At 35.8% G+C, this 13258-nt stretch overlaps 1 protein-coding gene across 22 annotated transcripts in view; it reads left to right on the top strand.

Annotated features, from left to right (window-relative positions):
- Window positions 1–13258, top strand: part of AFDN (afadin, adherens junction formation factor) — a 129180-nt gene that overhangs the window by 44043 nt on the left and 71879 nt on the right. For 17 of the 22 annotated variants that reach the window (XM_084513465.1, XM_084513476.1, XM_084513482.1 and 14 more), the window contains exons 7-11: window positions 2319–2430; window positions 2806–2973; window positions 4735–4779; window positions 10229–10323; window positions 11107–11369. In XM_084513465.1, the coding sequence (XP_084369591.1) occupies window positions 2319–2430; window positions 2806–2973; window positions 4735–4779; window positions 10229–10323; window positions 11107–11369 (683 nt within the window). The remainder of the gene's footprint in view (window positions 1–2318; window positions 2431–2805; window positions 2974–4734; window positions 4780–10228; window positions 10324–11106; window positions 11370–13258) is intronic. The other 5 variants (XM_084513485.1, XM_084513468.1, XM_084513469.1 and 2 more) reach the window with 1 other exon arrangement.

Here is a 13258-nt window from a genome sequence, read left to right as displayed (position 1 = left end):
CCCTGCATAGTACAAGGTTCACTGCACATCTCTCAAGATGTCAAATTAATTAGACAGTCTTCCAAGCTACCTGTGTGTGTTCGCTTCATTAGGGCATAAGACTTGAGGCATGCAGCAAACCAGTAAAAGTTTTAAAGTGGAATGGTTTTTATCCGTCTCCAGTTTCTACTGCATTGCAGAAATCAGGAAAATGTGCGTGCCCCATTTGTTTTAAACTGCATCTTCTGTTTTTCAGTATGAAAGCAAATCCCTAGCCGTAAGCCAAGAAATGATCATAATATAAACCTATTCCATGTCTTTCCCTTATTCTGAAACATGGGGAATTTGGCCTTGTGAGAGAGAGAGGCAACATTCACCGAAAACTTAAATATGTTTTCTAAAATTGCTTCATCATGACTGCAAGCCTCTGGCCTGCATAAGCTGAGTTGTCGTGTTTTGTGCCTTTGCTTTGCTTGAGGTTAGGTCACATGCTTTTTTTTTTTTTCCCCCCCCTTTTCTTTTTTAAGCAGTGTATGTCCGGGCTCATCAGCTCATGCTTTTTGTGAAACAGAAGTAATAGTAAGTGACTGGAAGAACAGAGGGATTAGTGCCTTTGTGGCTCTTCTGTAACTTCACCAGTTGACCGTGGCTGCTAGTTAAGCCAGTAGAGGTAGAATACCAGTAGAAGTATTCATCCATGTTCCAAGGCAGAAGCAAAAGCAGGGTCACGTTGTAGCCCTTGTGCTTTTCTTAGTCATCTGTCCTCTAATTTCAGTACTGCTGCGTTTTCTTTGGTTTGCTCTCTAATCTGGCGTTGGTCAGCCTTTCAGAAAGCATGCTTCTAGTGTGTAGCTCTTGGTTTTTAACTATTTAAATTCAGTCTTGAGGGCTTTGCAATTTTAAAGTAATTACTTATTGTACGAGGCTTGAAACACAATGTTACTTTAATAGCAAATAAAAATTCTCCTGTAAGTATAATGGATTTTAAAATCTGAAATGTGAAGTAGGAAAGAGTGGTTTGGCAAGATAAGATTTGAGTTCAGATGTGTTTCTGTTTCCCTTTGGTTTTATGAATTTTAATATTTTCCTGAATTTTGTAATATGTTGTCTATTTGAAAATCTAATTAAAGATAATGTAATTAGGCCTATGTTTAGCCAGGTTTTGCATAGAGAAGTTTTAGGGAAAGGCCAATGACTCAATTAAATACTTTTGATCTTAAATGTACTTGTTTCCTGCTTGGAAGAAGATGAAAGGAAATTTGAGGTGGATCTGTGGGAACTTAGTTAACACTGCAGTGGGTGTGGAGAGGAGGTGACAAATAAGAGTTAGAAGCCTCTTGAGGGCTGCAGCGCTGTAGCATGCAGCAGCAAATACTTGCCTTACTTCAGAAGGTGTTACTTAGGTAATAGTTCAGAGATTGGAATAATTTTGGAGTAGTTCATTTGGAATAGAGCTGTCTATGAATTTAAATAACATTGTTAGGATCACAAATGAGGTAGTAAAGTCTCTTTTAATTCAGCTTTGAGAAATCTATTTTTAATTTAGAAGCTAGTCATGCACTGTAATACTGGCTGTCACTGGTTTTATGTTTTATCACTGTGGGGAGCAGTAATGCAAATATGTATGAAATAACAGGTTGTGTCTCCTTTAGAGTCAAAACTAATGAATCAGGGTTTCCCTCTTCCTCTGCTTTGTAAGGATATGGCTATAAAATGTACTAACACAAGGTTTGTTTCCAAAGTACGCTTATTTTTGGTTCTTCCTTGAAGCTAGACAGCATAATGCATTTGTCAACTGCTCTAGTCTTGCACTTGTTCTCTGTGTAGACCAGGTGAAGGTTAGGTACAACAGGAAATGGGTAGTATCATAATTGCTATTTCTAAGGGTTCTTGCATGTTGCTTTAGTTGCATGGTTTTAGTTAAAAAAAAAAAAAAAAAAAAAAAAGGCTGATTCCTGTGTGTAAGACAATGAAAGAAACTTTAGTTCTGTTTTTTAACTATCCCCTCCACTAATGTGTTTTTTTGTTTTTTTTTTTTTTTTTTTCTCTCTTGACCATTTAGAAATTATTCTAATTTTGTTACTGGAAGATGTCTTTGTGTAACTTACGTGTAACTAGCTTTCCTTTGTTTTTTAAATATGTCTGGTGTTCTGGGAAACGTGGTTAACCGCAACAAAAGGCAAGAAAGAGTTAGAAGCAGCCTTGGAAAGCAAAATGCATTCAAAGTTACTTAATTTGCTTTATCTCCTGATATAAACAAGAATAAATTGGAAGATGTACCCCTGAATAATCTGAGTGTCTAGTAACACCTTTGAAAACTGATAATTGTTCTTTTCTAGGTCATGCTGCCTCCTGGTGCTCAGCACTCTGATGATAAAGGTGCTAAAGAAAGTATTCTAGATGATGATGAGTGTCCACTTCAGATATTCAGGGAGTGGCCTAGTGATAAAGGTATGTCTGAAGAGCTTTGAGAGATTTTTGTATGTTGGGTATTGTAAGCCATGTCTGTGGATCCCTGTAAAGCAGGAAATGGGAAAATATTTTTGAAATGATTTGTTCTAGGATTTTAGTTATTGACAGTTTTATTCAGTACTGGTTATAGTAGTAAATCTTTAGACAGTTTTACATTTCATCCTTAAGCTTTTAAATTATCCGCTATAGAGAAGCATTAATCTTTTAAACACGTTTAACTTCCAAAGAACTACATAAAGGAACTTTGTAAGCTGAAAGTAATCCTATAGGACACTAAAAATAATAATAAAAAAAAAAAAAAGCTTAGATGTGTTCTTTGATAGTAAGACTCAAACAATATTAAATATGTTTTAGGAATACTAGTATTTCAGTTGAAAAGGCGGCCTCCTGATTATGTCCCAAAGAAATCCAAGAAAACAGCTGATGGAAAGCCATTAAAGGGGAAGGACAGAGTTGACGGGTCTGGCTATGGCTCTTGCCTTCCTCCTGAGAAACTACCATACTTGGTAGAATTAAGCCCAGGTAAGAATTCTGTTTATCTAGTAATCTAAGTTACAGTATTTTGTATCCATTTAGACTTTCTGAAAACAAGACTTCTGTTGAAAGCAAAAGTCTGATTTGCGATATTCACAGTGCAAGTGAATATCACTTCAGTTCTTGTGTCAGGTTGTGAATTTGAAAATCTAGAGGCAGAGCTGCATATTACTGTAATCACAGAATCACAGAATTTCTAGGTTGGAATGTTGAAGTACTAGTAAAAAAAAAAAATAAAAAATCTAGAATTAAAAAAAATGAAAGGGGATAAATGTTTAAGACTTCGCTAGCATTGTTTCAAATGCATATGAAGTTTTAAGTGTTTCAAAAAACAAACAAAAAAACAGTCCTTCAGTCTTCACCTTCCTTTGGATTTTGGGGGTTTAAAACTTGATGAGTAGAACAGTTTAATACATTGTCCTGGGATTTACAATGAGTAATGTTCTACCTTACTGCTTTCTCATATCCACCACTTCTTATGGAAGACAAAGTACACAGAGGCTTTGCATTTTTAAATTTTTACTTTAAAAATATGCATATATGTATGATTTTCAAACGGTTAGAATCTGTCAGTCCCACTTTTAGTTGTAAATGTCTGTTTGAAAGGGGAGGAACAGAAAAGCATTGCCTAACTGTGGTTTATCTTATGTTCAGAAGCATACTGCAGCATACCTAATAAGTTATATCTGACAGTGCCATGCATTAAAAATACATGTTTAGAAGCACATAAATGTTTAAATCGAACATGTGCTAAAAAAAATAAAATAATATGTCAGCCTATGTGAAATCTTCCAATTGCTAGCAAGTCTTTGCTTTATTTTAGACTTCGTTACAACTCTTTGGGCTGCTTTGTAATTACAATTTTATGATCTAGGAACATCTAGAGGAGCTTGTTTGTTTATAGCACGATATTTAAAAACACATACAACTTCTCTTAATTTCTACTGTCTTCATGTTTAAAGATCTGAGTATGCACTTTTCCTTTGTTGTGATTTAGTTAGTTGCAACTCTTTTTGTCTCAGCTCTCACTTGGATACAGTCAGGTAACCAAACAAATGATTTACAGCTTTGTCTTGTTGCCTACCTTTCAGGAAGCAAGGTAGAAATGGTTTCTGTAAATAAGGTTACTCTAACCTTTTCTTTGTAGGTCTGATTATAGTCAAATAGTAGGAGGGCTTTTTGTTTGTTTTATTAACAGACAAAACTAGCAGTGCACAGTATTAAATGCATTTTGTATTGTATTCTAGAGGCTGAAGCTAGATTCACATGTGAATACTGTGTTTTTTAATAGTACTTTCTATTGATGTTCTCTGTTCTCTTCATGGGTCCTAGTTGCTTCAGTATTAAAACTCTGCACCTTGGCAGTGGAGCAAGACATCCATTCACTGAGAAAGGAAAAACAATCTGCAATGACACAGGTGGCAAGGCTGCACACTGAGCCGTTGCCCGTTTCTTGTGGGACTGACCTATTGTTCATGCTTTTCTTCTAACAGCTTGTTGTCACTCTTCTAAACAATAGTAGGAATTGTTTCATCCAGTAGCTTTGTAGTACTGATGTCTTTATATGCTATGCAGTTTCTAGTTGAACGAGTTAAATGCACTTCATCCTTTTAAATTGAGTAAATGTCTGGCTACAGTTTCACCCTTTCCTGTCTTTTCTTTTCCTGCCTTCTTCCGCATGTTCTGCATGGTATCTGTCCTGCTGGTGCTGCCTTCACCTGGGTCCTCTGCATGTGTTTCTAACCCCAGGGAGAAGGAATCACTTTGCCTACTACAACTATCACGCTTATGAAGGTAACTCTATATTTAATACTTTTCTCTCATCAGTCACTAAAAACATCACTGGCTTTAAATCTTTTGTTTCTTTTTGACAAATGAAAGTCTATCTTATCTTTTTTCTTACTTTTTTCAAGGGACTGCTTCTGTGAGATAGTTATGTCTTGTCAGGTGCAATTTAATTATTCTGTTTGTGAACAAATACCAAATAGATTATTAATGTGCTGCTATCCAAAGAGCTCAACCTTCCAGCTGAGATTAACAAGTCTCATAGAATGTTTTATAAACAGTATCATGGTAGAAGGATACATGGTTCTTTGATCCGTCTGCTTGTAGAATTCATAGTTAAAAAGTGATTTGGGTAAATGGCATGGAGCTATGCTCTTTAATGTTTGACATGATGATGATGTAATCAGTGATGATTTTTGTTATAGGAAACAGTGTTTGAACCACTGGAAAATGCCCTCAATTTTCAATTTATTCTGTGGAGTTCCATAACATCCTTCTGTATCTCATGTCTGTTTTGTAATGTTGTCTAATAGTAACAGCATACATCAAAGAGATTTAGCCACACCAGACAGCTGTCTTGCTAATTTTTATCTGTAGCATTTGAAATTTATAATCTAACCTACAAATCAATGCAGATCTCTCATTCTCCTTATAGGTAAGTGTAATGTGCAGATATATCCTGTTTTTGCCATAGATGAGAACTGAAAAGCCCCATTCTTCTTGCATTAGGAAGCAAGATGGTGAAATTTCTACCAAAATGCTATTTCCTTTAATTAGGTTTTTAGCATCAGTTTCTCTTTTTTATTGTAAACTGCTATAAAATATTATGTATCTGTTGGTGTTTCTCGTCTTTTCATGGCTGTGGGGTACAATAATGGGCTTAAAGAACTCATCTGTCCCTCCTGCTCAGTGCTCAACAATTTTAATTCAGATTTCTGTTGCATTAAAATCATTACTGCAGAGAGAGCAGAAAGGTTTTGGCAGTTTGCTGAACTAATGAACATAAATTTCTTTGCAGGAACACCTGACAATTAAGTAGAAAGCCTGGCATTTAGTTGTATCTCAGTGGAGGGGGAGAAAAAACAAAGCAATTTATCTTGTCTTATTTTGAAAAAGTGTTGTTGGTACTTTAGTACCAACAGTGCTCTTTCGTCAGAACAGTGCATTTCAGGATACTTGTATTTATCATAGAAATAACTGCTGTAGAAGTGAACTCCCATCAAAACACATCAAAACACAAAACAAGACATCTCTGTTCTTACAGAAAAACCTGGCAAACTTCAGTTTCACACCCTGTGCTATTGTATTAATTCAGTGTTTTGGTTCCGGGAGTATATCCCGTTTTTCTGCTTCCTTCACAGCTGCTTATATTGCTGGTTGGTTTTATGACTTTTATAGGCTGAAGATCAAATTCTGCATAGTACAGTAAAGGATGCACTTCAGTAGTTGTGTAAATACGGCAGTTGGCAATTGTCTCTTTGCCTTTCAAGTCTTGTAAATTAACCAAGAAACACATCTGATAGTAACAGAAATAGACTGAAGTGAGATATGGCAGCACTTTGAACAGCTGATACTTTCTAAATTATCTGAATCTGTCCAATGATGATTTCAAGGATCTTATTAACTGCGGTTGTTCAATTACAATACTTAAAGGGTGAGAAAAATGACAAAAGCCTCGGACATTTATCCTGCCAGCCTAAGGTAATAATTGAAAAGGATTTAAAAAAACCCCAAACCTCTAAAACATTTTTTCCCCCCTGCATCACAAAAGAAACTCTGAACTGTAGAACTGACAGCAATGGGAGATGCTGAGAACATGCAGGTATAACAACTAGGAAAGAAGATTTACAAGAAGTTGGCAGAGCTTGAAAGCCTTGGCCAGAGCAGTTTCCCCAGCCAAACCTTCTTTATGAGAACAGAACTGCAATAACACTTTTCCACATTACTTTTAGTTGTCTGTCGCATTCTTCTCTGAATCTTCCTTTACCACAGATGTTGACTGTTGGCTCTTTCTGGTAGCAACGCACATCTGGTCTGAAATTCAATAGCAGTCTTTATGTACTGAATTTGGCAAGATACTTCAAATCTGCCAAACCAATCTTTTAAACTTCTTAGAAAGTGATAAGAGTTTAGATGGTAATTTATACAGTAAATCTCATACTTTTAAAATGCAATTTTAAACAAAGTTTTAAGTACAATCCCTGTGGTGGAGGTATTTCAGTTCAACTTCAGGCTCATTTATTTTCTGAGATCTGTTTCATCATTTCATTTAGTCTGGTTTTAAGCAGTGACTTTTTATTCCTCAGCATTGTCTCAAGAACTGGATTAGAAAAATCAGTTTAAAATCATCTCCAAAGAAGTGTAGGGTTCACCTTTTAGTGGTGAATTACTGCACCAAAAAAGCTATATCCATGAAGGGAGACCTGTATTGTACATTTCTGATCAACAGAAAAAGACATCTACATTAAAAATCACTGAGCTGACGTACTTAGCAGTGATTGTTCACTCCCATTCATTACATGTTTTTATAGCATTGTTTGAGGTGCAGTGTTCAATCTTAACTACTTTGTCTTAGGTAATAAATTCTCCTTTCCGATTGTGGATTACCTCTTGAAATAAAAGATTTCAATGTGATACGCAGATGAATATGCAGATGTGTATGTTTGTGTATCCACACTTCTGTCACGGCTGGGGGGGGGACGGACAACTTGTGAGATTTATTTCAAAGGTGAATTGTACCGAGTTAATTTGGAGCTTCGTGTCACGTTACTAGGAAAGCTTTGTCAAGTAGGTAGCTAAGTTTAATGTATGGCTTACTAAGTTTCTTGAATAATTGTCCTTAGCTTTTATTTGTGAGGCAGATGCTCCAATTCAACTTTGAGTTTCAAAACAAAGCAACCAACCAAGTGAAAACACTGGAATCTGGAAATCTGTCTTCATCTGTTTAGCTCTGCTTATGATGTTAAGTCATGGATGTCAGAGAATACAGGTCATCCATGCCACATGTTTACTTATGCATGCATATAAAGTGAACAAGTTTGTATGGAATTCATACATTACCTTTGTACCTTTTGCTGCTTCTTCTGTATTGTGTATTGATGCCCATCCTTTCCCGAAGACTTTGACCTTTCAAACTTTTGAATTAAAAGAAAATAATTAATTTGTCAGATACAAACTCTAGATGTATGTTTCCATTATCTTTTTACCTCAAAAAAATTACCTCCAAATTCTGGACATTAAGACATATGACTGTGATAATATATTATCTCCTTTCTGAAGCAGCAGAGGTCTTGTAGTTTATCAGCTAAGAAAAGCTTACTTGGACTTTGATGGCTGGGGAGCATGGACTTTCCTGCAGATATGGTAGAAGCTGTAGCCTGCTGTACATTTAGATGAGCTTCTAGCTGTTTAAAAACCAGGAAATACAAGGCTTTACGCTGTTGCATAATAGTCTTCCTACCTGCATCCTTCCCCTCTCCCAGAGCAAAATGGCACTTTCTTAAAGACCTTTTATACTTTGTGTAACTAGTGGTAATTCTCATCAAGATAATCTTTTACTGTGGAAACTGAGTTTTACTGACGGATGGTTACCTGTGTGCTCCAGAAAGCTTTCAGTAACTCCTAGATCATTTTTTTTTCTCCTCATCCTTGGAAAAAAAGAAAATGTTTGTATCTAGTGCTGTAGTTCCTAAAGTAAGGTGGTTTGCTCCATTTTCCCTTTGAGTGGACACTTCAGAGAAACAAGTCTTAATTTGCCTCAGAAGAAACATTGTGGTACTACAATGTATTTCATATGCAAAAACAAACATACAGCATGCATCTGTATTGAGACTATATGGTGGTGTGAAATAAATATTCGTTAGGATGAATTTGGTATTGATTGATCATTCACAAGCACTAAACTCTGGGATGACATCCAGAAGTTATCTCAAGTGAATGCTTACCATATATAGTACTTGTCATGCTTTTAACAGTATTTCAGAAATCTGAGGAATACTTAAGAACTTACTGTTTTTTAAGATGCCAAAAATGAAATAATAAGAGGTCAGGGGAGAAGTATGTTTTAGTTTAGGAGTCAAACCACTACTGGAAAGTCTAGCCTCTAATCGGTATATAAAGGTTTTATAAGAAAGTGTCATAAGAAATTAAGAACAAAATCCCTAGGTAACTAGCCCTGAATTTCATGGCACCAACTTTGAAATTCTGTTATTTTTGCCAGTAGAATAAATGTCTTCTGCTTCCAAACTGATTTTTCTATCTTCTGGGTGTCATTTCAGTTAAACTAGAATGCAGGAAGAAGGAGGAAATATTCATTTCTTTATTAATCCAAAATGAAAGAGCCATTCTAGGCTTTGACATGTGAGTTTTGAAGAGAGAAACTAAGAAGAGAATTGGGATTAAGTGGCCAAATACATTCAGTAGCATATTGCATGTCTGCATTTGGAGATGTTGAAGGTGCAGGTGTATAATTTCTGAGTAGCATTGTGAAGTGTTTAAAAACTGCACACAATTGCTGCAGATACTGTTAGCATTACCATGTTTAGTGTGCAGTGTTATTAGCTGTATGTCTCTAGAATCAAATACTGGGATTACTAATCTGTGGACTATCTCTTCCTGATGTCTTGATGGCCCATTAACATCACAGCACCCACAAAAGAAGGCTAGGTTTCTAGGAACACCCGTTACACTTCTTCCTGTATTATAATTTAAAATCCTGCTGGTGATTCTGTTCCCCTCCATTCACTTCATTCTGTTTTTTTTTTTTTTTTTTTTATCTCCCCTTTGGAGGAAAAATTAGATGGAAGTGAGAAGTGAAAGTCTTAGTTTACTGTCTGAAGTATTTTCTGGGAAGTGGGGAGGATGTTTCATACATGCCAAAACCCATCTATTTTAGTCTATGGAGATAACAGCTAATTCCTATGCTGCATCCTGTGTATGTTGCTATATTTTATTTTATTTGGAGAATGTGTATTTCAGGGGAGAGGAGGAAGATGGACTTTGACCACATTTTTTGTGAGATGAAAATGTGGGTCAGTGGGATTATAAAGATAAGGCCAAGAGTGCTACCATCTTGTATATCAAGACTAAAGCTCTGTCATAAGTAACTTTTTTATTTTTTTATGATTCTAATTTTATATCATCCTAATTCAGTGTCTGGTGAATAGGAAAAAGTTTGGTATGGATATATATTTGGTATGGATATATATTCAGGATAGTAGTTCCTGATTACTTTGTTCTTTGCACTTGCAGATAACAGCACTTGGTTGCCTGGGCTCTGTTTACTTTCCATGTTTTTAAACTATGATAAACTACATTGAACAACGCAATAAATCTTGAATGAATGTCACTTTTTTTGGATTTTTTTTGGTGAACACTTCTGCTCTTGAACTAAGCTTCAGTAAGATGAGATTATTCATTTGAACTTTAATAACTTGCGTATTTGTTATTTGCTCTACAGATGGTTCTGACTCCAGAGATAAACCAAAGCTTTATCGTCTACAATTAAGTGTCACTGCAGTTGGAACTGAAAAGTTTGATGAGAACTCCATACAGGTATGGAGTAAAAGCAGACTCAAATAACAACTGAGCTGACCTTCAGTCAGTTCTGTATAACTGTGGAAATACGTTAAATATGCTGTGAACTTTGAATCACGTGGGGTTTTTTAAACATTGATCAGGCTTTACTATAAGGTTCATATTAATGAAGAGCAGATCAAGTTACCCTTCAAGGCTAGGAGGGCAGATTATAGTTCCAGGTTTATGTTAATGGTCATAACTCTGTTGTATTTTATATCCTCTGGCTTGCTTGAAGAAGAAAATAAGGGTTTCATTATTTAAAACGGGATGTTCTTTTTTAATCACTGGATCAAATACTACTAGCACTATTAGTATTATCCTAACTGCTTAATGGCTTTCAAGTCCTAGTCTGTCAATCCCTTTGAGTAAGGATTTCCTAAATGTATAAAGCAAGCATAGTTATATGAAGTTGATGGCAGGGGGTCTGTTATAGCACCCTGCATCCACATTAGTGTGGCTAGTTGACTTTTAAGTACTTCCATCATGAGATTTTATGCTGAAATAGCAAATGAAGGAAAATGTAGTTCTAAACTACATATGGATAAAAAGGTGAAAAACTTCTTCCATTAACTGATTCTTGCTGCATGTTTTAGTTAAACGAAACTTGACTGATTTTAGTACCAAATGTTCACGTTGAATGCATATGCAAGTGGAATTCTGTTGCTAGTCTACAAATAGATTAAGCTGCAGCTTAATCTTGTTTTAATTTCTGCTGCAGTTTAATTTAATTTATTCTGTGTTAATTGTTTCTGTATCCAGTTATTTGGGCCAGGAATTCAACCTCATCATTGTGACCTCACTAATATGGATGGAGTTGTTACTGTAACCCCAAGGAATATTGATGCTGAAACATATGTGGAAGGTCAGCGTATTTCAGAAACCACTATGCTGCAAAGTGGAATGAAGGTTCAGTTTGGATCATCTCATGTGTTTAAGTTTGTGGATCCCACTCAGGATCATATTATTCCTAAAAGACCTATTGATGCAAGTCTTATGGTCAAAGGTCCAAGACACAAAACTGGGTGAGTACAACTTATTTTCTTCCATCTAAGGTGAAGGGGAGAGCTTTGGAAAAACAGAGAATGACAGCATTATAAATGGCCTATGATTACAGCATGATTTTAAATGAGTTCCTAGTAGCTGCTTTTAATAAATATATAACTATTTTAATACTTGAGCTCCACCTTGTGAATTTTTTTAGGATTAGCAAGTGTCAGTTTCATTATGAAGTATTCAGATAAGTTTTCCTGAAGCTTACTTTTCTGTTAAAAACAGTTGAACTCATTGTGTTAATGTATTTCAAAGCGATTCATCCAACCTCAAAGAAAAGTAAAGAGCTTGCTGATTTTAGAAAACTGTTTTTCATTCTTCCTTAGAAGTTAATTTTTAGAACTCCAACTATTTCTATAGCATGATTACTTGTCTTCTAGTTTCTGTGTTGCAAGGACTAATAGTCCAGGAGGCTGTCCTATTGCTTCTCTGTATATACATCTTTTTAGTAGGTGCATAATGAAAATATTAATTACGGTTTAAGAGACTTGTAGCAGCTCAGGCATTCTGTTCAGTGCCTATGGAAATGCTTAGTAGAAACAATCTTAAAATCAGACTGTATGGCATGAAATAAAATACATCATATCCTCTGTCCTATCAGGGTCCAAATGAAGCTATTATAGTATGTAGTAGTTTAGAAAAGGAAAAAAAAATGGTTTGTAGAAGAATGAAAGTCTCTTCTGGTTAATCTGCTGAATTAACATAATGTGTATTTCAAATACTTTTCTTCATTTTATTTTAATGTGGAATTTTATGGTATTATTCCTGTAAAAAAAAAAAAAAAAAAAAAAAAAACCACCTGTAGAATGAATTTTAGAGAAGGTGTTATTCCTGTTCTTCATTATGGATAAAAAACAGTTCATATATTCAAGTCATCCATAGGCTATAGTTTTTCTTGTGTCAAATAAGATTACTGTGAGTTTTTGGAAGTAAATACCTCTAGCTGGTACTTAAATGGCATGGAATGCACCAAGCATGCAAAGAGGCACTTGCCATTTGGAAATAACTTGCCAGCCTCCTGCTTTAAAAAAAAAAAAAAAAAAATGCACGTCCAATGATTGTTTTCTCCTTGTAACAGGAAGGCAGCCCTTTGCCTCAGCTATACCAAAACTTGACTAATGACAGGTGAAAAAGTCCATCTAGATCTTCAGACTTCTGTGTGAAAGTTTTAAACCCTTTTTAGCTACAAAATGAAGGAAGCTTTATGCAAACAATCAAAAAGTGACAGAACTTGGAGAGGGTGATTTTTGGCTGATATGCTTTAAAATTGCACAGCAATATTTTGGACTTTTGCAGTCTTCAAAAACTCACAAGTGATGGTCTTCCACTGAGAGCTTCTACTACTTCCTCTTTACCCTGAACCTCCAGACTACTTTCTCAGTCCTCGTAATGAGTAATGTGCTTATTGTAATTGCTGGATTTTTTGTCTAATTTGAATGAAGTACATGTAAATACACAGCTGCATTCCCTGTCTCAGCAGCACTAGACTTTGTTACAGGTTCTGAAAATCTAGAGTGGTAGGTTGAATTTCACTGTGCAGGAACTCCTTTATTTCTCTTCAGGGTGTTTGTGGACTTCACAGAATCACAGAACCACAGAATTTCTAGGTTGGAAGAGACCTCAAGATCATCGAGTCCAACCTCTGACCTAACGCTGACAGTCCCCACTAAACCATATCCCTAAGCTCTACATCTAAATGTCTTTTAAAGACTTCCAGGGATGGTGACTCCACCACTTCCCTGGGCAGCCTGTTCCAATGCCTCACAACCCTTTTGGTAAAGAAGTTCTTCCTAACATCCAACCTAAAACTCTCCTGGCGCAACTTAAGCCCATTCGCCCTCGTCCTGTCACCAGGCACGTG

Source organism: Aythya ferina (assembly GCF_964211825.1).
Source record: "Aythya ferina genome assembly, chromosome: 3".
In the NCBI taxonomy this organism is placed as follows: Eukaryota; Metazoa; Chordata; class Aves; order Anseriformes; family Anatidae; genus Aythya; species Aythya ferina.
The sequence above is the reverse complement of the archived record's forward strand: the minus strand, read 5'-3'. Positions and strand labels throughout refer to the sequence as shown.